This window comes from Callorhinus ursinus, unplaced genomic scaffold (assembly GCF_003265705.2).
Source record: "Callorhinus ursinus isolate GAN/ISIS: 27379988/994484 unplaced genomic scaffold, GSC_fseal_2.0 scaffold4, whole genome shotgun sequence".
Taxonomy (NCBI): domain Eukaryota; kingdom Metazoa; phylum Chordata; class Mammalia; order Carnivora; family Otariidae; genus Callorhinus; species Callorhinus ursinus.
In genome coordinates, this window is record NW_027397066.1 from 43593376 (window position 1) to 43618305 (window position 24930).

Here is a 24930-nt window from a genome sequence, read left to right on the forward strand (position 1 = left end):
CTCAGGTCATGATCTCAGGGTCCTGGGATCAAGCCACTCATCAGGCTCCCTGCTCAGTGGGGAATCTGCTTCTCCATCTCCCTCGGCCCCCCATCCCCCTACTGGCTCACTCCCTTTCTCTCTCTCAAATAAAATCTTAAAAAAAAAAAAAAAAAGCCAGCTTAAAGAACAGACTGGTTCTACCATAAAAAAGGAATAAACAGTTTTGCTTTTTTTTTTTTTTAAGGGATGATTAAAAGCAACTTACTAATACCAACACTACTACCTAAATATTTTATACACTACTTTATAAACTTAATTCTTTGTTAAATGTGAGCAACATGGCTTTTGCTCACTGGAAAGGTTAGTATATTTCAGAAATGTAAAAATTTATCATTTTGAAGTAGCATCTTACCCATCTTCCCACCCACCTCCCCTCTGGCAACGAACCATTCTGTTTTCTATATTTAAGAGTCTGGTTTTTTGTCTTTTTCTTTGCTCATTTGTTTCTTAAATTGGTGAAGGGGATTAAGAGTACACTTATCATCGTGATGAGCACTATGTATAGAATTGTTCAGTCATTATATTGTAGACCTGATGCTAACATAACGCTGTATGTTATACTTCAACTAAAAAAAATAAAAAACTTAAAAAGAGTGTTTCTAACTTTTTAAAGTAATGAGTACTACAGTAAACCTTTTCATGTAAAAAAATAAAGTAGCATTTGATGAAAAATAAAGTAGCATTTGATGAAAAATGCTGATACCAGTAACACAATTTAGAAGACTCTCTTGAGAGAAAGTGCTTTCAAGCTAGGGTACTCACAGGAAGGGTCTGAGACTGCTGTGTGAGATGATTTTCTTGAACTCCGGGAGGAAGCAGAAGGGGTTGGGCTGTGATCAAACCTTTCCAAGGCTTCCTTGAGACTGACTGTGTTTATACGATTATCAGACCCAGAATCTTGGCTCTAAAGAGACAGAGTAAAATAAATGTTTTCTTGTGGTTCAGTTCAGAGATCCCAAATTAGCAATATAACCTGCTAACCTTCTTCCCCCATTTTAACCCACAACAAGATAAAGGTACCTGTGTAATATTTTCTATAGCCAGAAAATTTTGGCTTCATTCTCTATTTACAGAAACAGATGCAAAAGAATGAAGCTGGACTCTTAGTTTATACCATATACAAAAATTAAATCAAATGGATCAAAGACCTAAACATAAGAACTAAAACTATATAACTTTCAGAAGAAAAGGGGAAAAGCTTTATGACACTGGATTGGGCAATGAGTTCTTGGACATGACACTGAAAGCACAGGCAGCAAAAGTGCAGCAAACAACACTATAAACTGTGGAAAGGTAGCCCACAGGATGGGAGGTAACATTTGCAAACCACGTCTCTGATAAGGGATTAACACCCAGAATATATGAAGAATCCAATTTAAAAACAGACAAAGGTCTTGCATATATAAATGGTCAATAAAACACATTGAAAAGATCCTCAATGTCAGTAATCATTAGGGAAATGCATATCAAAGCTATGAGATACACCACTTCAAACCCATCAGGATGACTATTACTTAAAACAAAAAAAACCCCCAGAAAATCACCAGCGTTGACAAGGACAAATTGGAACTTTGGTACACTGCTGGTAGGAATATAAAATAGTGAACGTACCATAGTAAACAGTATGATGGTTCCTCAAAAAATTAAATATAAAATTACTACATGATCCAGTAATTCCATTTCTAGGTAAATATTCAAAAGAATTGAAAGCAGAGACTCAAACAAGTATTTGTACACCCATGTTCATAGCAGCATGATTCACAATAGCCAAAAGATGTATGCAACCCAAGTGTCCATCACTAGATGAATGGATAAACAAAATGTGGTATATCCATACCATGGAATATTACTATAGTATCCATAATCAGCAAAATCTCCTACTCTCAACCTCACCTCTGAACATCCATTTGCTGGCTTGCTCTAAAACCCAGATGTCTCCCGAAAATACCACTTCCTTACAGGTCTTTTAAGTGGTGGCTATTTTCTATCTCATAACCTTCAGAGCCCTGCTCTGGAGGGGAACAAAGTCCTCCTACTGCTCTTTCCAGAACTTTTCCCTTTCCTCTTTCCCAAAACTCACAGCCAGAATCTCACATTATCACTATATGACTATCTCTCATTGCTATAATAAGTCATCTACTGACCTTGTAGCCACTCCTCACAAAGCACCTGAATTCAGATTTCTGCTCCTGGCTCAGTCCTCACTAATTCTTACTTCCATATTACCAGTATCAGTATCAATTCACATGTTCAACATCATGACTTCTCTCTTCCTTGATGCCTTGATCTTGATTTCCACCTGTCCTCAGTCACTCATTCTTAGTCATACCCTAGACCTTGTCATTACCATAAGAATAAACCTTCCATAATCTCAATTTCAAACATCTTCGTCTTTGACCAGCATTTTCCATATTTCCTACTCATTTCTCTTTAGTATCCCAACTCCTTTAAATCCTTTAGTAGAACATAAAAATACACTGATTCTACATTTTCACAATCACTCTCTCATTTTATGTCTTCTCTTCCTTCTTTATCCAGCTTAAATTCATGGTTAATCATCATAACCACACCCTTGTATCATCAACTATCCTGCGCCTATCTCCCTTCACCACACTACCCTGGAAAAATCCCAATGCTCGTTAAACCAAATTTTTAATCTATTCAGAACGTGGCTGAAGAAATACAACATGGTGACCGTTCTCTCTTTAAATTAATGGCCAAGAACCTCAAGCCGGCCCTTAATCCTGCCTGCTAGACTAAAATTACCTTGTCTGTTCACTTTCCTAGGAAACAATTTAATCCTTGCTCCCCTCTTCTCAAACCTCCAACAAGTCCTCTCCTAACCCCACTCTGACTGGTTACTCTGCTTCCTGTTTCACTGAAGAGTGCTGCTGTAAGCTCCTATCATTTTATCAATCTACCCAGCAGCGTCTGTACTCATACATTCTGCCTTTCTTCATGTCACTACAGATCAGGGATCAGCAGACACTCTCTGTGATGGTCAGAGAGTCGATACCATAGACTTTGAGGGCCACACACTCTCTGCTACAACTATTCAACTCTGCTGTTGCAGCACAAGAGCAACCACAGGCTATATATAAACAACTGAGTGTGGCTGTGGAATCTGAGGATATAATTTTAATGTGTCACAAACATTATCCTTCTTTTGATTTTTTTCAATCACTTAAAAACATGTGGAAAACATATTTTTAGCTTGTGGGGGTTACAAGACCAGGAGGAGGACCAGATTTGGCCTAAAGATCATAGTCTGCCAAATTCCTGTCACTGAATAATTTTTCCACTAGCTAAAGCCTATCTGTCCACTATGGATGCGGTCCCATCTTCTCTCATCTGTTCAAGAACACTGCTCTAGCATTTCTACCTCTATCAGTAATTCTCTTTCCAACAGAGCTTTCTCATCAGTATACAAACATGCTATAATTTCTCCCACCTTCAAAAGCAAAAACTTCTTTTAAGCCTACTTCTTCTTCCTACTACTGCACCACTCCACTCTTTTTTGTAGGAAAACCTTCCCTACTTGCTGTCTCTAATTCCCCTTGTCCCAGAAAATTCTCTTAAGCCCACCCCAGTCAGACTTTCACTCATATTACTATTGCACCCAATCTGCTCTTATTGATCAATGAATGCACGTTGTTAAACTCAGTGCTCACTTCTCAGTGCTCTTTTAATTTAATCTACTGCAGCCGAATCTGACAAAGCTGATTGTTCACTCCTCATGGACATACTTTTTCTTGGCTTCTAGGACAACTCAGTTTCCTGGTTTTATTCATACCTCACTGGATATTTCCCTTGAGTTTCCTTCACGTCTTAATGATGGATTGCCCCAATACTTAGCCCTTCATCATCCTCTCTCTCTCTCTCCATTCATTTTCTGGTGATCACATTTAGATTCATGACCTTAAAATCCATCCGCACATTAAAGTTTCTCAAAAATATACTTCTACCCTAATCTCCAGGAGGACTGTGGTAGTAAAAGTAAACACAGCTAAAGTAGACAGAGGCAGAATATATTTCGGAAGTAAGGCTAGTTGAATTTGCTTAGGATTGGACACTGGCGTAAGAGAAAACAAAGCAAGGAGGAATGACCTCTGTATTACTTTAATTTATATAACTGTCCTCCCTCATTTCAAGAAACCCTAGATTTAAGCACTTCTCTCAGAAAATGTATTTTACTAAAACATACTGGATCTTCTTCCACTAAGCATACAAAGCCTCTTCGAAAAAATTCTTTCACGTGGGATCCATGATTGCAGAGAACTCTGGGTTATTCACCGACGTATTCTGAGCATCTAGAGCCATGTCCAGGAAGTACTGGTTTGTTGAAAAACTTAATGGTATCTCCCATATTGACCCTGGCAATGCTGCCTATTCAACTCATTTTTTATACAGATTCTTAATTCTTTTCATTCCACTTATTTTCTGCACATCAAAAATAACTGTTGTAGGCAACTTCTGACATAGTCCACAATGATCCCCGCCTCCTGGTATTCACCACCTTGTATAATCCCTCCCCTACAGTAGAGGCTGAACCTAGTGATTTGCTTCTAATGAACAGAATCGATAGAAGTGATGGGATATTACTTCTGTGAATAGGTTACAAAAGACTCCGACTTTCATCTTCCTGTTGGTGTCTCTCCCTGGATCTTCTTACCTACTTGCTTGGATGGAAACAGCTACCTGGAAAGGAACTGAAGGCTGTCTCTGGCCACTAGCCAGCAAGAAATCAAGGCCCTCAGTCCAACTATTGCTGAGGAACCCCATCCTTCCAACAAGCACTGAGGAAGCTTAGAAACAGATTCTGCCCCAGTGGAACCTTCAGTTGACTGTGGCCCCCATTGACACCTTGATTACAGCCTTGTGAGAGACCCTGGGCTGACCCCTTGATTCCAGTCAATGACCAATTCTAAGCAGAGGGCCCATCTAAACTGGGCGTAGATCTCTGACCCACAGAAACTATGAGATAATAAATGTGTATTATTTTATATCATTAAGTTTTGTTACACAGCAATAGGTAACTGATATACTATACTTCTACCTGGAATTAATGAAAAGAGAAACCAGGGTTCAGATTCTGACTAAAATTTCAAGCCATGTGTCTTTAGGGGAGATTCCCCCCCAAAGCCTCAGTTTCAACATTTTCAAAACGGGGATATTACCCATGAGATAAGGATGTCTGAGGAATAAATGACACTTCACACTTCATATAAAGAACTCGCCAGAGCCTTGCATATTGCAGGCAATTAGGAAATGCTGGTTTGAATCTGAGATATATCTCTCACTAAACAGGAGGCCCTTCAAATCTTTTTTAGAAGCAGATAAGGTTTTAAAATATTAAATTTAAAATAAAAATAAAGGGGTGCCTGGTTGACTCAGTCGGTTAAGCATCTGCCTTCGGCTCAGGTCATGATCCCAGAGTCCTGGGATCAAGCCCCACGTTGGGCTACATGCTCAGCGGGAAGCCTGCTTCTCCCTCTCCCTCTGCTGCTGCTCCCCCTGCTTGTGCTCTCTCTCTCTCTCTGACAAATAAATATTTTTTTAAAAAATAAAATAAAAATAGTAAAATATAATTTATAACCCTGTCACAAGTGAGGCAATGAAATATTTGAAAAATACTTTTCCTATAAATTATTGAGTCTTGCCTTTCATTGGGAAGAAAAACTTTTTTTAAAACTCTAAGATACATACTTTGTCAGCAGCTGTCTCAGGAAGAGACTCTTCAATGCCAAGTTCTCGTCGTCTTTCAGCCCTAACTTCTGCATAACTACAAATGGAAAAAAACAGAATTTTTGTGCTTAATCATTCATTTAAAATACTGCAGAGATGTGTTCCGTGTTTGTTATATGTCTTATTTGTTCATCATGGATTCCAGACTATTTGCTATGCACTACACAAACCTAGAACACATCTATAGTGTTCTATCTTAATCTACGTATCTCAAAGTTTTATATGCTATGGTAAATGATCTTTGACTACACAGTACTTAAAAGAGGACTTAAATAAAGGAAAAGTATGCTTATCTATTCCAGTGCTCCTTTTACATGATGGACTTTGGTACATAAAAGATAGTCACAGCTTCTGCTCTAAACCATGACGTTTATGTCAAGAATTATATATGTATTTGTACCTGTATTCTATTTCCATATAATGCCTGTAAGTAAATTTAATAATGCATTGAAAACATGTATCAAAAATTAGGAAAAAGATCACTGTAGCTCTTAACAAGTCATGCCTAAAAATTACATTGCCAAACTCACTATCGGTGTTTCTATAATTCAGAAATGCTGTAAAAGAATTATTACCTTACTACGGTGTGAGTACAAACAATAAACTCTGGCCTTGAATTCCACTGATGATAAGTGATGTAATAATGAGTTTGAAGCCAAATCCACTGTTGTCCCTTGGTGAGGAATCTATAATAACATGATTTACCTTTCCCATATTGCATTACTAAGAAGGGAAAAGAGAAAAATATTTATTGATTCATATAATTAGTTATGAATCTGGGTTTTAGCCAAAGCTATAATTTACATTTAAATCTATATACATAATTCTTCTGGCTTTTCAATAACACATTATCAGTTATAAAAAAAAAGTGTTATTCTATAGAGATAGCTTAAGGTCCCAAGCAATTAACATATCTTCCACAGTGCCCAACTTAGAATCAGTTATTGCTGATCTCAGATACTTTTCACACACGATACATTTCCAAATACTTAAGAATGAAGTAGTCACGTATTCACTTCCTCCTACTAACAAGAACTGAGGATAACAGCAATAAATAATCACATTTGAGGTTTTTTTTCCCATAGGTATCCTGGCAGGGACTGCATTGTTAGAGCATTTAATTCAAAACTTTAATGAAAATCAGAGTAAGTTAATTTAAAGTAACTGGTAAGTACAGTGTTACCCAAAACATTCTCTGTAGATTCTAAGTTCTGAAGTTTTGTAACGTATTAGGCAAAAAAAGAGTTCTGTAGTTAAATTAATTTGGGAAACAGTGTTAAATAGTTTTACTTAGTCTTTCTTTTCAAAACTATGAGTATGCTAATTTATGTCATGATTCTGGGGGTGAGGAGGTGGTAGGGATTAATTACAAAATGTTTCCCAGGTTTCCTTGACCATAAAATCTGTTTTTAATGGACTGGCATTCTGTGAAACAAACCTTAGGAAATGCTGGTCAGGGATCAATCTCTCTGTCTCTCTTCATGAGGAAGCCAAGGTCTACAAACTCAATTGCTTGTCCAAAATTACCCAGCTAGTCAGGAGAAGTGTACGATCTTGTCAGTACATCATAGAGCTTAGTGCCCCTATCACTCGGAGTGAATGCTTTTTTTTTGTGAAGTAACTTTATTCTGAACTCTTCCAGTTATGTAACATGGTTTGTTTTTCATATAGAGGCTTACTAAACCAGCCTAAGACATCATGAAAGTATCTTAAATATCTAATTAAGCTTTAGAGGATACTTCAAGAGGGTAGGATTTGGGGAGGAGAATCAGAGAAGCAAATAAAATATCATTAAAACAAACTTCTGAAACAAAGAAAGAATAGCATGTGGTAAAGGGTCTAGACTCTAATCCTGTCTCTGCCACCCATGAGTTGTGGGATTGAGAGTAAATTACTTGGCCTTACTGTGCCTCAGTTTACTCATGGAGATAATAATACCTACTTTCTAGAACTCTGGTGATGAGTAATGGAGATAACGTATATAAATCGTTTAGAATAGTGTCAGGCAGGCACAAAGAGATGCTAATGTTCCTGCTGCTAATAACCATAACAGCAGGTAACATTAAGTACCCACTATGGGCTTTCTAAGAGTTTCTTTAAATGTGCACCTGCCTCCTGGGCAGACTTACATGCCTGGATATCAAAACTTATTAGTGTCATATTTTGACACATACAATTTTCAAAGGAATCTACTTCTCTTACTCTGGATATAGAATTTACACACTTCAAAAACAAGGTTCATTATATATTATAAACCTGTACTTACTATTACAGATTAAAATATGTAAAACAGGAACAAGTTTAAGTTTGATCTAGGATTCCTACTGGATTGGTTATAAAGTAAAATCTTCCAAAAAAGACAATCTTCCAGTATTTTTCAGAAATACAAAAATGGTTACAAGTCTGCATTTTATCACCTTCTATTAATACATTAGTTATTTACTTGACTAAAAGCAGTTATTATCACCAGAAATATTAAAATCTACTTACAGTGCTCATGACACTTTGCCAAATTTTCTAGATCATCCACATGATAGTAATCATAGCCTGATGTTCCCAGAACTTCAAATGGCAAATATCCTATTATAGGTGGTGCTCTAAATTACATATAAAACAATCAATATTATAACTTTTTCCACAATAAGAAATACCTCAACTAGAAATAAGTTTTGGGGGGCACCTGGGTGGCTCAGCTGGTTGAGTGTCAGACTCTTGGTTTCAGCTCAGGTCATAATCTCAGGGTTGTGGGATTGAGGCCTGTGTCTTTGGACTCCACACTCTCCGGGGTGTCTGCTTGAGATGCTTTCTCTCCTTCTACCTCCACCCCCCACCCCGATTTGCACACACATGTGCACGCTCTCTCTCAAATAAATAAATTTAAAATATATATATATCTTGGGGTGCCTGGGTGGCTCAATCGGTTAAGCATCTGCCTTTGGCTCAGGTCATGATCCCAGGGTCCTGGATCAAGCCTGCGGTTGGGCTCCTTGCTTGGCGGGGAGCCTGCTTCTCCCTCTCCCTCTGACCCTCCCCCCTGCTTGTGCTTTCGCTCGATCTCTCTCTCAGATGAATAAATTTAAAAAAAAAACTTTAAAAAATAAAAAATAAAATAAATCTTAAAAAAAGAAAAATCAGTTTTGGGAGAAACCTCTGGTTTTTGAAAAATGGATAATGGATTTGAACATCTGATTAGAAAACGTTTGTCCCTAAAACCCATTAATTACATGACTTTTAGCTTTTAATGGAATTTAAAATGAAGTTACCTGTGATCTAGAAATAGGAACTTCCATTCTAAACTATGTCTAGATGTAAACTCTTCATTAGGTTCTTCAACAGTGCACATTTCCTACAAGCAAATTAGTAATTAAAATTTAGAAATACTGTTCTGTGCCCTTAGAAAAATCCTAAATATTGTTAGCCATGAAAGTCATTAGATAATTTTTCCCTAATTTATTTTTTAATCACATTTTCATTTTCTAGTATTAAAGAATGTGGCAATAAACAGATGCAGAATTCTGGGGGAGTATTTCTCAACATATTTCTCTATTCACTCACATGCTTATAAAACCCTAATTCTAGGGGCGCCTGGGTGGCTCAGTCGTTAAGCATCTGCCTTTGGCTTAGGTCATGATCCCAGGGTCCTGGGATCGAGCCCCACATCAGGCTTCTTGCTCCGCGGGAAGCCTGCTTCTCCCTCTCCCACACCCCCTGCTTGTGTTCTCTCTCTCGCTGTCTCTCTCTGTCAAATAAATAAATAAAATCTTAAAAAAAAAAAAAACCCTAATTCTAAATTCAGATCTCTCTCCTCAATTACAGTTCTATATTTCTGTCCAGATGTCCCCCCACGCATCACAAACTCAGTATGTCCTAAAATGAACTAACTGCTTTACTCCTCATACTCACACAGTTCTGCCTCTTGTTACTGGAGGCATACCTGGTGTTGTGCCATCAGTCTAGAAATCTGATAGTCACAAAACAATCTCATTTTCCCTTTTAAAAACCATCTAAATGGCTATTACCAGATCGTTTCAATCTCACCTTCTAAGTTCAAAAAAAAAAAAATCTATTTGATCCCATCTATCTTCAGGGTCTTATTAGACTCTAGACTTGCCATCACTGGCTCACATTATTGCTATAGCTTCTCCCCAGACAAGTCTCCCTGTTCTTTAACTCATCTTCTAAACTGGCCACAGTTACTTTCTAATACTCAAGTAAGATTATGACTTCCCTGCTTAAAACCTTCATGATTTCTCATGTGGTTAGGATAAAGTTTAAACTCCTAGCATGGAGAAACAACAAAGAAACACATTTTATTTCTGGACTCTGCTTGCTTTTCTAACCTCATCTCCCACCATCCCTATCCCCACAACAGTAACCCTAGACCTAGTCATACTCAGCAATGTATTCCAACCTCCTCTGTGTCCTTGAATGACCTTCTATAGCACAATATAGTGAATTAAAAGCTTGGGCTTTGAGAGAATGGGAATTATAATTAATCCCAGTTCTACCTCTTAACAGCTGCAACTTTGGGCTTCCCAAAGCCTCAGTTTCCTTAATAAAAAATATATATTATAATGTATAAATAATAAAATGAGAATCATACTAGCAACTATCTTATAGTTATTACAAGAATTAAATGATAATACATGTGAATTATGCAGCGATCAGCAAATGTTAGCCCTTGCTATCATTTCCTAAGAACAGAACAAGCAGAGCAAGACTGGATTAAGATCCTCGAACTGCTATTTCAGCATTTTGTCCTAGAATATGGTATCTCCCTAAACTTAAAATCTTAGCCTGGCTTATTTCAAGCCACTTTCTAGTGGTTGAACTGTCTTCCCACTTGTCTACTAATCATCTACTTCTTGGGCCCCAGGGAATAAAATAAATTATCTAACTGAATTTTAAAATTGAAGAAGTAAATTATATGAAGTAAAAGGCCACTTGCATATTTCTTTCAAAAGCAATCTTTAAAAATTACCTAGATTTTTGGCCTTTCCCCTTTAATGTAGATTGTGAACTATACAAAAGTACTCTAAAATTTTGCACAAAAGCAAGACAGGGGTGATACATAACCACTGGCTAAATGCAAAGCAGATATATTTTAAAATGAGTGCCTTGATAAATCATTTCCTTCAAAATAAAATAAGACAAAATCAGAGAGGGAGAGAAACCGTAAGAGACTCTTAGCTCTAGGAAACAAACTGAGGGTTGCTGGAGGGGAAGGGGGTTAGGGGATGGGGTAACTGGGTGACAGGCATTAAGGAGGACATGATGTAATGAGCAGTGGGTGTTACATGCAACTGATGAATCACTAAACTCTACCTCTGAAACTAATAATACAGTATATGTTAATTAACTGATTTTAAATTGAAAAATTATCGTGACCATGTATATTTAATGACTCATGATCATTACTGCTTTAATGTTTGTTAAGAAATATCAGTTATTCTGGAAACAACAAAAAAATTACATAAAGATAGTTCTCATAATATGAAGTGAAATCCTCTTTGGAAAATAAAATTAGAAACATACCTTGATGAATTGAGGTGTAGCTAATCTCACAGTAGCTACAAAACAAACTCTATCATCATAAGAAGGTCTGTGTGTGCGTTGTATAGTTCCTTCAAAACCATTGTGTGCTGAAGTGGATACTGAAACAGTAAGGAAATACACATCATCAGTTAACTCCAATAAAATCTAGTTATTGATGTTCAAACATCTGTGTCTTTAAGAGTTTAAAGAAATACCAAGTTAAAATTCACTATATTTTTTAACTCACCGCTGTTTAAAGATTTGAAATTTCCTATGAATTTTACATATTCATAGGTAGACGGCTCCTTCGGGTCTATTGTTCCTCGAAGCATATGACAACAGAATTCTAACTGATTTTTTGCTGAAATGAGAAAAAAATGTGATATATTTATGGTTTATCATAATGAATGATCTATAAGATGATAAAAGTTGTGTAAGTTTATAATCACTATTTTCTCCAATAGAAGTCCTCAAGGACATTTTATTTAGTCCATAAAAGTAGAATATCTTTAGAAGATGATCTCACCTTGTTCTTAACAGAGAAGACAGATCTTCTGATATAAGCAACTATATGTTTCCCCACTTTTATCTGTCCTTCCTTCTCATTCTTCACTCTAATGTCAAAGAAAGGTTTTGCTTCCCATTACAAAGCTAATGCCTCTCTCTACTTCAAACAGCCTTTCCTACCTTCTCTAGGACTAGGGGCACACCACTGTCATTCATTCCTCTAGAATCCATACATTCTCTTCTTTGGGCCCTTACTTTCCAATTTTAAATTTGTCCAGGTCTTTCCATCTTAAACAAAGGGTTTTTCATGCTATTCTTTTTAGTACCATAGATCTTCCTTTTTATTATGTACTCTAGTTTTCATAGATTCATCTCCCTTAACTTCATTAAATGTGGTGTTAGTCCTTACACCTCTGAAGAAATTTCTCTTCTGAAGATCACCAACATTTGTAATGTTAACTTCAATGATCTTTCCTTGTTGTTTCTACCTCTTTTTTAAAACTCATTACATCTTCATCCCCATAACATGAAACTTACCTTCCTAACTTACTACTTCTATAATCCCTCCGTCAATCTATTTTCAAACTATGGGCATTCACAAAAGTTCTTTTTAGGGGCGCCTGGGTGGCTCAGTCAGTTAAGCATCTGCCTTCCTCTCGGGTCATGATCCCACGGTCCTGGGATCGAGCTCCACGTTGGGCTCCTTGCTCAGTGGGAAGCCTGCTTCTCCCTTTCCCTCTGCCTGCCACTCCCCCTGCTTGTGCTCTGTGTCAAATAAAATCAATCTTAAAAAAAAAGTTCTTTTTATCTTTTACTATCCCTTATAAATGTATTGGCATTGGTAAATTTATTTACTCCTAAATCTCTCTCCCTAATTCTAACATTTTATGTAAGACGAAATCTCATATCACTATTTGCTTTAGGACATTTCTACTTGATTGTCCCACCAAGTAACTTAAACTCAAAATACCTGGAAGTGAACTTATCCCTCTTTCTTATAAGCCAACTGTTCTCCTTTGTCCTATGTGTGTTATCTCCCCAGTTAGAAACCCTATCAATTTGGTCTCTTCTCTACCTAACATATGCCCCAAAACTAATCTGTCACCAGAACCTGCTATTTATTTCACCAAGGAAGCTCTCATTAGTCATTTTTTCCAACTGAGCATCCAGTACCACCAATTTAGTAGACAAATTACCCTACATCCAGGTAACTGCAAAATGTATTTTTTAAGCTTCTACACTCCTGCCGCTCATATTCAATCTTGCCTACTACTCTTAGACTAATATTACCTTCATCATTATTTCAGTACTCAAGGACTAGTAACACCTCTTTTTGCTCACAACATCAAACTCATACTCTTCTGTCATTACCATGAATGGCTTTATTATCAAACTCAACAGATTCAAAATCTAACTACTTTCGTCCTAAAACCTTCCCCATTGATGATCCCTGGCCACTTGGTCACCTGTGCCCAATACCAAGTCCTCTTGAGTTTATCTACTCAACACTCATATATATATAATATATATATAGGCTTTCCCTTCCACCCTTAACTTCTATTGCTATTCTTACCTCCAGTCTGGTCCTTTCAAAATTTTCCACCTGAGATACATTTTTTTCACACCACTTTTTGTCAAATCCCCTTTCACTGGCTCCTCACTATGTAAAAAATAAAAATCAAACTCCTTAGGATGAACTATTAAGCCCAATTTCCTTCTCTGGACACAAATCATACGTGTACTACCCACCCCACCTTCATTATGGCCCAAATGACCAGCCTGCAGAATCCTGAATTTTCTAAGCAATTTCCCCTGTTATATATCATGTTACTCCTTTGGCATGAACACTTTTTTTTCTGGGGAAATAAATTTATTTTGTATATTAATTGTTTAACTAGGGGTCAGGAAGTCATTTAATTAAAGCTTTTCTCTATCAAAAAGTACTGTTGCCAACCTCACCTCTGATCTTGGAAGCAGAAGTCTAAGAGCTGTCTTTCTGCCAGAAGCTTGCTTGCATTCAGTTCTCCAGCCAATTCTGCCCTTATGAAGGTCTCTAATGTGGATCTTTTCACCTGTCCACCTACTGCTATGTCCCAGAGTTCCAGCTTTGTTCTCTTTGCTCTATACATTTACCTGAAGCAATGCCATTCAATCCACAACATCAAGCACTATTTATAGACATATAACTGGCCTCTATATCCAGCCCAGGTTTCTTCCCTGGAATGGTCTATCGGTCAATGTCATAAGAACTTGATTTTTTTAATAACTTAATTTTTAAGCAATTATAAGTCGGTTTCAAATGGATTCTCCTTGTCTCTAGTTCTTCTCGATTCCTGACAGACTATACATTCTTAACAAAGATAGACATTCATACATAGTTACACATAAATGTATGTGTGTGTGTCTCTATTCTTGGACAGTTAGTATGCTACAGAATTTCAGGGTTCAAAATACAAATAATTTTTAAAATGATTAATCAATATTACCAGAAAAGTCAAATATTCTAAATCATGAACAAAAGTGATTAAACACTAAACAGTGTTAAAACAATTTCAGATTAAACAAGGGGTAATTTAGTGGAGAAAATGAGACATTCAGGTCAAATTAATTTGTCAAATGAATCTAAGAGAAATGTCTGATTATACCATAGTATTTTGCACTTCTTGAAGGCAAGGACTATTTTTCACTATTCTTGGCACTCTTATGATATAGCACAAGTTCCAGGAATATTAAGTATATCCAATAAATGATAACAATTCTGTTTAATAAAGCAATTTCCTTTACTTAATAATATTTTGAAATACAGAAGTTATTTTTTCCTACAGTTTCAGTGTTCAATTGGTTAGTGATGGTGAAAATGAGAATATCTTAAAAAAAAGATTTTTTTCTTAATACATTGTCAAGTTCCATTTTTGTGTAAAATACATTTTTATGGCAAAACTATTGTATTGTAACAAAAAAGATGGGCTTTCAATATACCCTGAGAGTGTGGTCATAATTCCATTATATATATATATATATATATTAATATTTAAAAAGGATCTAATAGGGTATATGGAATGATGCTATTTGTTAATATGGTTTGACATGTCTGTGTTTGTTACAAACGTACAAAAGTAAAGGAAAATGCAACCAAATACATTTAACTTTTTTGCTTGATGGTGACTACTTACATTTTAAATATTCAGGGGTTAATGAATCACTTTCCAGCAGATGAGTAGAGAGTATTTTATAAACCTCTGAATGTTCCCCCTCTGGGATAAAATTAAATATACTTTGATCCACAAGATCAGACTGAAAAAGAAATTTTTAAAAAATAAAATAATTTTAGTGATTCAAGATACATGTATTTTAAAAGTGTATCACGGGGCGCCTGGGTGGCTCAGTCAGTTAAGCATCTGCCTTTGGCTCAGGTCATGATCCCACGGTCCTGGGACAGAGTCCCACATTGGGCTTCCTGCTCAGCGGGGAGCCTGCTTCTCCCTCTCCCTCTGCCACTCCCCCTCCCCTTGTGCTCGCTCTGTCAAATGAATAATATCTTATAAAAAAAAAGGGAAAAAATAAAAGTATACCATCATTCTTAAAACAGCACATGAGCATATGGCTTTCAATTATCTGTAAAAACTGACAAATGCCAAGTTATCGAGCACAACTCAAAAAACAAGAAAAGGTGGAAGAGAGTTAACATGACCTCCATGCCTCTGATACTAGTGTCATCAGATCTATGATCAATATTGGCTGTGAAAGTCTGATAAATTATTTGAAAAGGCAAGTTTCACTAAATTTGAACATTTACTATATAAGAGGACTAAGAAAGTTTATTAGAAAGATCTTTGGCTACGAGATACAGCCTTACCACATATCCAAACCTCTGGTAAATTATGGCGGTGTATACTATAACAAAGGACTAAAGCATTAGCCGCTGGCTAAGTGAAGAGGAGATTTGATTTGGTGTTATTTCAATTGTCCAGTGTGTCCTTTCTTTTTTATTTCATTTTTCCAGCCATTTATCCTGTAACCCATTGTCAAAAAGCCTTGCTTTTAGATAACAAAAGAGTCAAGTAGTATGTTAAACGTTACAATCCTTGCTAAAAATATGGCTTTAACCATGGTTTAGTAACCAACATTCATTTGACAAACATCAGGTTATCTATGATGTGCCATGGCTGCAGAATCAAAAATGACAAGGGGCGCCTGGGTGGTTCGGTCAGTTAAGTGTCTACCTTCGGCTCAGGTCACGACCTCAGGGTCCCGGGATTGAGTCCCAAGTCGGACTCCATGCTCAGTAGGGAGTCTGCTTCTCCCTCTCCCTCAGCCTTTTCCCCACTCATGCACAAGTGCACTCTCTCTCTCTCAGATAAATAAAAATAACATAATAATAATAAAAAAAGAACCACTGACAAAACTTCAGTGACTTCACATTTCCTACCAAATCTAGTACATTCTACTTGGTTTCTCTACGTTTTCAAACTGCCCCATGGAATTCTGGGAACAGTGAAGTGGCATCTCAAGAACTGTGGAGGAAGGGGTGGAGGGTAAGGGAAGTGAGAAGGTGTTGTGAAGGCCGGGCTAAGGGTCTTTCCCCCTGCATTCAACCAAAGCACTTCCACTGTTTCTATTTTAAACACTGTAAAGATTTTGTTAAAAGCAAAACAAACAAAAAACCCCCAAAGAACAATAAAAAACAACCATGGAGGCTAGTGGGAGGTAAGAAAGGGTGTTTTACTACTCTCCACACCAGCCATACATTCACATTCTTTCTTTTCTCTAGCCTTCCTCACCCACCCCATGAAGTAGAATATCCTCCCCCCCTCTTCCCACAGATTTGTACCTACTCTAACCTTTCAAAGTTCCAGTTCAAATGATTTCCTTCAAAAAACCATTCTCTTCTTGCCCTTTGCAACAATGTGGATGGAACTAGAGGGGATGATGCTAAGTGAAATAGGTCAGTCAGAGAAAGACAATTATCATATGATTTCACTCATGTAGAATTTAAGAAACAAAACAGATGAACATAGGGGAAGGGAAGGAAAAATAAAATAAGATAAAAATTGAGAGGGAGGCAAGCCATAAGAGATGCCGAACTCTAGGAAACAAAGAGAGGACTGCTGGAGGGGAGGTGTGTGGGGGGATGGGATAACTGGGGGATGGCCATTAAGAGGGCACTAGATATAATGAGCACTGGGTGTTATACGCAACTGTGAATCATTAAATTCTATCTCTCAAACGAATTTTAAAAAAAGCGTTCTCTTTAACACCATAATCCACAGTAAAAATAAAATTTAGTATTTATTACTCATATCATTCATTTTCCATAAAAAATATTTGTTATATTTTAATGTCTATGCCCTGCTACCCCATGAGTGAACAAAAGGGTCCTATCTCTTACACCTTTATCTCCTGTCCTTCAAATCAAGGCACATTAGCACTATGCTTTGCATGTAACAGCAAAATATTTTGGATTAAGGAGTTATTTGATAAAGGTTTTAGGGATAACCATACCAAAAATATATGTATTTTAATGAGATTGTGTTGAAAGTCTGAAAAACCTCTAGAAGTAATGAACTAAAAATTCAAGCATGAATAAGAAAACTGCTTTTGTTTTCTATAAATATAAAAACATATAAATCTATAATCTATATATATAGATAAAATCTATAAACATAAAAATAAAGTATCAGTAATATAAGCATTGATACTAATATAAAAAACTTTTTTTTTTAAGATTTTATTTATTTATTCATGAGAGACAGAGAGAGAAGTAGAGGGAGAAGCAGGCTCCCCGCGGAGCAGGGAGCCCAATGTGGGACTCGATCCCAGGACCCTGGGATCATGACCTGAGCCGAAGGCAGACGCTTAACTGCTGAACCACCCAGGCGCCCTAAAAAACTGTCTTAACAGAAAAATAAGACACCAATTTGAAAAGCTAAAACTTTCATTTTGGAAATGATTATAGTTTTCTATTATTTATTCTTATCTACAATTTCTTCTACTATTTCAGTAAATTATGATTTGAGCCATGTTACCCTTACAGGAGGTTTCATATTCATAGAGAAAATATGAATGACTAGTAGAGAATGGTACAGTCACAGGTGATCCTTCCCCACCATTCTGCTTCCCCTGACACTTGATAATCTGAAATGTCAGAGTTAGCAGGCAACTAATTAACTAATGTGTCAAACTTTCCTTTAACCACTACACTTAAAATCTCTAAATGAAGCTGATCATACTTATGTTGGCAAACCATCCACTCAGTTCCCAAAGACAATTCAAAGGAAAGAAAATAAAATGGTAGCTACCTAGATCCTTCTATCTCTGTCAATCATTTTCATGAAGAAGAAATATAAAACCTGCTGTTTATAATGTGACATAAACCAATAGTCTTTCTCTTTTCATTCTTTTCTTAAACTGGAAGTTTGTGCCTCTTAATCCCCTTCTCCTATTTCATCCATCCCCTCCCTCCATCTCCTCTGCACCACTAGTTTGTTCTCTGTGCTTAAGAGTCTGTTGGGGTTTTTTATTCATTCGTTTTATTTTTCAAATTCCACATGTAAGTGAAACTATCTGGTATTTATCTTTCTCTATCTGACTTATTTCACTTAGTATAATACCCTCTAGTTCCATCCGCATTGTTGCAAAGGGTAAGATCTCATTCTTTTTTATGGCTGAGTAGTATTCCATTATACACACAGACAGACAGACACACACACAGACACACACACACACACACACAGACACACACACACACACACACACACACACACACCACCTTCTGTATCCATTCATCTATTGATGAACAGTTGGGTTGCTTCCATATCTTGGCTATTATAAATAATGCTGAAATAAAAACAGGGGTACATACATCTTTCTGAATTAGTGTTTGTGTTTTCTTTGGGTAAATACCCAGGAGTGGAATTACTGGATCATACAGGCCTTTTTGTTTTTTTCTACAGTAGGTCAATGTGACCATTTATTGGAAACTATTCAATCTTACCAATTTCCTTTTCTTTCAGGTAGACAACCAACAGTTAAATTACTGCTGTTAGTTTGGAAATATAAACACAAGTTGCCTTAAAAAGGACTAAAAGCTCCTCTGGAAAAAAAAATGTCAAATATATGTTAGATACAACAACTGTGTTCCTTTTGTACAGGCATAAGGAACAAAAATTCTGGCTCTATCAAATAAGCTTTCAAAATCATCATATGACTATTCAAAAAAAATTCTAAATTGTATTTCTGTAAACTATATTTATACCAAAGTCTGCACCGACTTTCTTAAAACACACTTATGTTTATACTTCCCAACTAACAAGTTAAGAAGAGCAGGAAAGGAAAGGAAAGGAAAGGAAAAGTATCTTCAGAGCAGCACTCTTACTCTTGGACTCTGTTACACTGTAACACGGTTAATCACACCCCTGATATTACATGTGATTACAAGTGTAATATATCCTCTCTCAGGAACACATTTAAGCAAGTGTGAGGAAATCAATCTTAACTTGTCAAGTGTTACCAATTTTAAGTTCCCAGTAAAGAGATCTTTTTGTGTTGGCACTTTCACTAAATTCTTGCATAATTAAGTCCTATTTCTCTGGGTACATTTCTGCTGATAACACAAAGGCAGGCTGGGCTAAGGAGGTCTAAAATCCCTTCTGATGCTGAGGTTGTATGACCCTATGATTTTGTTACAGAACGTCAGACCAAGGGGGGGGGGGAATCAATAAAATTCCTTCTCCTGATTATTAGCCACAAATATGTTAAAATGTGCCTAAGTGAATTTCAGGCACATTTTCACTAAGTATGAAGTGACAAAGAAAAATATTCTTTTGGCAGGACCTAAAGTATCAGCTTTATAATTTTACAGTCAGAATTAGAATTTAAAAATTTTAAGTCCTATTGACAATGGCAAATTTTAATTTCTCAAGAAAACTGAATTATAAACACTACAGCCTAACTTGGGGATTTGCTAATGTTTCTTTCCTTTCAGGCAACAGCCAAAATTCTATTTTAGACAAAAAAGGTTTGCATATTAAAACAAAAATTATTTTAAACTATTTGTTACAGTTAATTTTTACTGACAACTCAAAATAGAAAAGCACATAGTTTTCTTTTATTATGCATAATCCTAAACAAGTGTTATTTCATTTTCTCAAAAGACACTGTGCTTATGTTTTCAAACCATTAAATAACATATAATTCAGCAATGTCAGTGATGTGAGGCAAAGCATCCAAAGTAACTGGACAAAACCAAAAAAAAACTATTTTTAAAAAGCTACTATTAACTCAGAATGAAATGAAATGGGTCTACTGGATCAGCAGCAATCTTCTCTACCAAAAAATTCACCTGCCAGTCTATAAGCTTTGGCTGGCACAACTAAAAAGATCCAGAAGATGTGAATAACAGAGGAAACTGGGTATGGGGCATATGGGAACTCTCTGTACTATCTTCTTCATTTTTCTGTAAATCTAAAAATAGCTCTAAAATTAAAAGTTAAAAAAAAAAAAAAAAACCCAGGAGGGAATCTGAAGCAAAGAGGGTTTTCATTAACGGGGAAAACATTAATGACTGAACACTTAAATGCCAACTAGACCTACTGTAGAATCTGGTCATTTAAGTGTGAAGTTTATTCTTTTGGTAACGTATAAAGTAGCAGAATAATCAGAGGAAGGAAGATAGCACTTTTCACTGTCTCCTGAAAGAAACCTTTACAGAAGAGTTTACTTTGTAGTGTTTTAAGTCTTCAAAAGATGGGCAATTTAAGAATATTTATAAGTAATTTCAGAATATTTATACTACAAGCCCTATCTTAGGTAAGAACAATTACATTTCTTAAACAATTACATTTTAAATAAAAACTGTCAATTGTAGCACAGTACCTAGCATACAGTGACACAGAATATTCAATAAATATATGTTTAATAAAACAGCAAACAACAAAATATAATTCAGGTATTCACCATCCTAATCAAAATTATGTAATGTAATTCTTTTCTAATTCTGTACTCTTCCAGTCATATTGAAAACAAATTGAATATGGTTATTATAAAACTCTCATTTCTAGCACAAAGCACAAAAATTCTGTACCTATTACTTTTAGTGAGTTATTCTAAGTTATTCTTTTGAGAAAATTATTTGAGTTCCTCAAAAGAAACAAATGCCTCCCTAGAAAATTAGTTATTCTCAAGATATTTACAGTGATTTAACAACACTGTTACGAGGCTGTTTAAAAAGGAAACACTGAAAACAGCATTAGAATCAGGAGGGCAGAGGTTAGATACAGTGGCAGTTAAATATCAGTTACTGCCAAACGGGGAGACATGGTTACAGCAAGGAGACATGGTTACAGCTCTCGTCCCACTCTAGCCACTATTCCACACTGCTCTGGAGGTCCTCTTCCTCATGCTTTAGAACATTTAAAATAGGCATTAGATAAGAAAGAGATCACAGGATACTTACTGGTAAGTGTTCAAGTAATGAAGTTATACTCTCAGACACATATATTATGCTTCCATCTGTCATGATTGCTAAAAAAAAACCATCAAGAGCCTGAAATTAAACATAATGGTCAGTTAAGTGAAAAGAAAATATGTACAGGACAGAAAAGAAAAAAATCTAATTAAATGACAAAGGACTTAATGTGGAATTTGCAGAGTGCTGCCAAATGCTAGCTTTTCCCTTTACAATACCTTAGTACATATCTTTGCGCATTCTTAAACGCTTCTGGGAAAAAAAAATCACACTATGGTCATATATGGGATAGCTGGCTTCTAAAACCTAGATACCTAATGTTCTACCATTATTATATGTATATTATATGAAAATTGCCGTATCTGAAGCACACATGACATCAATGCTATGTCTGACACACGAAAGAACACATTTCCACCTTTTGGATATATTAACAAAAAGGTGTTTGACTGAAGCTTAAGGAGATACATGGGGGATAAAGTGAAAGGGAAATTAAGCTGAAAAAGTATGCTGGGGTCAGATCATGAAAGGCCTTGAATACCAAGTCATGACATAAGGACTTTGTTTAAAAGTAGTCTAGAAACAGTATGTACAAGGATTTAGAAGAAACAGAATTAAGTTAGGAAAATCTCAGAGGCTTTTGGAAGAGTCAGGGAAGTTAATGAAAATCTGAATGAAATTAGTAGCAGTAAGAACAGAGAAGGACTTAGGCAAGTATTGAGAAATAGGAAGTTAGAGTTCAGGAGAGAAGTTGGTACAGGGAATACAATACTTAATAATAAAGCAATCCTGTACTTTATATTTTATAAAGTATTTTCACTTGAGAACCCTAGGCAAAGAAGTGACAGCTGAAGAAATACAATCTGCAAAAGACAGAATCATGTCAAAGAAAATCCTTAGAGTAATTATCTACACATGGGGATGAGGAGGAGGACAAGTGACAGAGAAAATGACAGAGAATAGAGAAAACACTGTTGTCAAGGAAGGCAATGGAAGAGAAAATGACAAGGTGAGTGAGGAGGAAGAGGGGTGGTTCACTGTAAAATGAGATCAAATAGGATAAGGACTAAGAAAATGAGAAGTGAATTCTGGTGACTTTAAAGAGTTATGTCAGGGACGCCTGGGTGGCTCAGTCAGTTAAGCGACTGCCTTCGGCTCAGGTCATGATTCCAGGGTCCTGGGATCGAGTCCCGTATCGGGCTCCCTGCTCAGCAGGAAGCCTGCTTCTCCCTCTCCCACTCCCCCTGCTTGTGTTCCCTCTCTCACTGTCTCTCTCTCTCTCTCTCTCTCTGTCAATTAAATAAATAAATAAAATCTTAAAAAAAAAGAGTTATGTCAGTAGTAAGGTGAATCACACTGCAATGAGTTTAGAGACAAGTGAATAATCAGGAGATTATAAACTACTCCTTTATGAACTTCAGAGGGAAGAAAGAACTTCAGAAGAAGTTCTAAGGGGACCAAGTATCAAGGGAAGAAACAAGTATATACAGAGGCTGAAGGAAAAGAAGATCCAGTGAAAGGGATGCTGAAGATATACAGCAGAAAGATATACCATAAGAGAGAGAAGTTCCTCTTGGCCTATCAAAACAGTTATGCTAAATTTAAATTTCTTTTTAATTACAGGGCTCTCTCAAAGGATATCAACTGCTAGTAAGAACCATCTATATCTTCTTCGACACTGTATCTATAGCACTTAGCATATATGTGGCACGCAGTAGATAAAAAATATCTGCAGTGTGGGGCGCCTGGGTGGCTCAGTTGGTTAAGCAACTGCCTTCGGCTCAGGTCATGATCCTGGAGTCCCGGGATCGAGTCCCGCATCGGGCTCCCTGCTCAGCAGGGAGTCTGCTTCTCCCTCTGACCCTATTCCTTCTCGTGCTCTCATTCTCTCTATCAAATAAATAAAAATCTTTAAAAAAAAAAAAAGCAGAATCTTAAAAAAAAAAAAAAATCTGCAGTGTATAACGTATGGACCTGAGAGTTAGAGCAATCTCCCTCTCCTAAATGTTGAAGAAATGTTGAATATATGGAAAAAGGCACCCTCCAACTCCTCTCACCTTCTATAGGGGGACAGATCTGGATGTCAGAAATAACTTATTTTGAGTAGATGCCTATCTTCTAGAACGGCTCAGAAAAACCAATTCTTGACTAATGGGGTGTGTGTGTGAGAGAGAGAGAGAGAGAGAAAGAGAGAGAGAGAGAAAGTGAGAGAGAGAGAAAGAAAGAAAGAGAAGAAAATTCAAGGGGTACCTGGGTAGCTCAGTCAGTTAAGTGTCTGACTCTTAATTTCAGTTCAGGTCATGATCTCAGGGCTGTGAGATCGAGCCCTGTGTCGGGCTCTGCACTCAGCATGGAGTCTGCTTGAGGTTCTCTCTCTCTCTCTCTCTCTCCCCCTTTCTCTCTCCCTCCCTCCCTCTCGCCCCCACCCTGCACATGTGTGTGCTGGCTCTCTCTCTCTAAAGTCAATAAATAAATCTTAAAAAAAGAAAAAAGAAATAAAGAAAATTCATGAAATTATTTTTACAAAAACTCCTTAGTACAATGCCAGTATTATTATTTCATAATGAATGGGGTCAAAATGATATTAAGAAAAACATGCTTCATATGAAGCTAGATTGTGTTATCTCTGAAAGTTAATTAATATTTACTATGGTGATCTGTCTTTGCTTTTAGGATATTTGCTAGAAATTGAGTGAAGCTCTCTTCTGTGAAGAGAATGAACTGAAATCAGAACTCTTACTAACATGAGCCCATCGCCAGAACCAGAGCCTGCCCTTTCATCTTCAACACAGGCAAAGACTAAGGAGAGAAAAGCCTCCACCAACATACCACAAAAGTCTTAACACAAGAAAGGATCCAGGGCCTGGGACTTCTTTTGATTGGAAGGATGTAATTTCCGAGCACAGTGGATGGGAACACTAAAAACTAAAAGGTTCTTGAGGAGGCCCCTAAGGAGGAAGACTGGAGAGATATGGAAAAGAAAGTAAGACAGGGAAGGACATCCTATTCCCAAGACTGAAGCCTGTGAAGCTTATCCCTTTCCCCACACTGTATGATAAAATGGAGAGAGTTCATTAGTTAAAACTGTTTGTCTTTGATGATGGTGGTAGAGTAGGAGGATCCTAGGCTCACCTTATCCCCAAATACAATTTGATAACTAACAAATCATCCTGAACACCCCCAGAAATCCATCTGAAGACTGGCAGAGCAAACTCTACAGCTAAAAGGAGAGAAGAAGTCACACTGAAGAAGGTAGGAAAATGCAGAGGCAGTGAAAAAGATGGGCTGCTGTGATGGGGAGGGAGCCCCAGTAGCAGAGACCAGCAAAAGACAGACTAGCACACAGAGGAGTCAAGGGGAAAACAAATCCCCATAGCAACTGGGCTTGGAAAGCAACAGGGGCGAAATTTCATGAGTTCTGGGAATCAGCAGGGCTTAACGCCTGGAGTTCTAAAGATCGGCAGGTTTGGCTCAGGGAGAGCCCAGGGTCATTGGGGAAGAAGGCAGGGCAAACCTGTGGACACAGAGTGTGGAAACAGTGGTCTGAAGAGCACCTGGGGCACAAAGTGGGTTGGTTATTTGCTCATCTCAGAGTGTGTCCCAGACAGACCTCACCAGGAACAAAGGCGCTGGTA

The 24930-nt window shown here is 37.0% G+C and overlaps 1 protein-coding gene across 15 annotated transcripts in view; it reads right to left on the bottom strand.

Annotated features, from left to right (window-relative positions):
* Positions 1 to 24930, bottom strand: part of CLOCK (clock circadian regulator) — a 154739-nt gene that overhangs the window by 43561 nt on the left and 86248 nt on the right. For all 15 annotated transcript variants that reach the window (XR_012377922.1, XR_012377923.1, XM_073891703.1 and 12 more), the window contains 9 exons: positions 21284 to 21373; positions 15003 to 15123; positions 11570 to 11683; positions 11323 to 11441; positions 9051 to 9133; positions 8278 to 8384; positions 6363 to 6510; positions 5749 to 5824; positions 805 to 946 (listed from right to left, as the gene is read on the bottom strand). Coding sequence is in view for 13 of the 15 variants with exons in the window: in XM_073891703.1 (XP_073747804.1) it covers positions 805 to 946; positions 5749 to 5824; positions 6363 to 6510; positions 8278 to 8384; positions 9051 to 9133; positions 11323 to 11441; positions 11570 to 11683; positions 15003 to 15123; positions 21284 to 21373 (1000 nt within the window). In the remaining 2 variants the exon portion in view is untranslated. The remainder of the gene's footprint in view (positions 1 to 804; positions 947 to 5748; positions 5825 to 6362; positions 6511 to 8277; positions 8385 to 9050; positions 9134 to 11322; positions 11442 to 11569; positions 11684 to 15002; positions 15124 to 21283; positions 21374 to 24930) is intronic.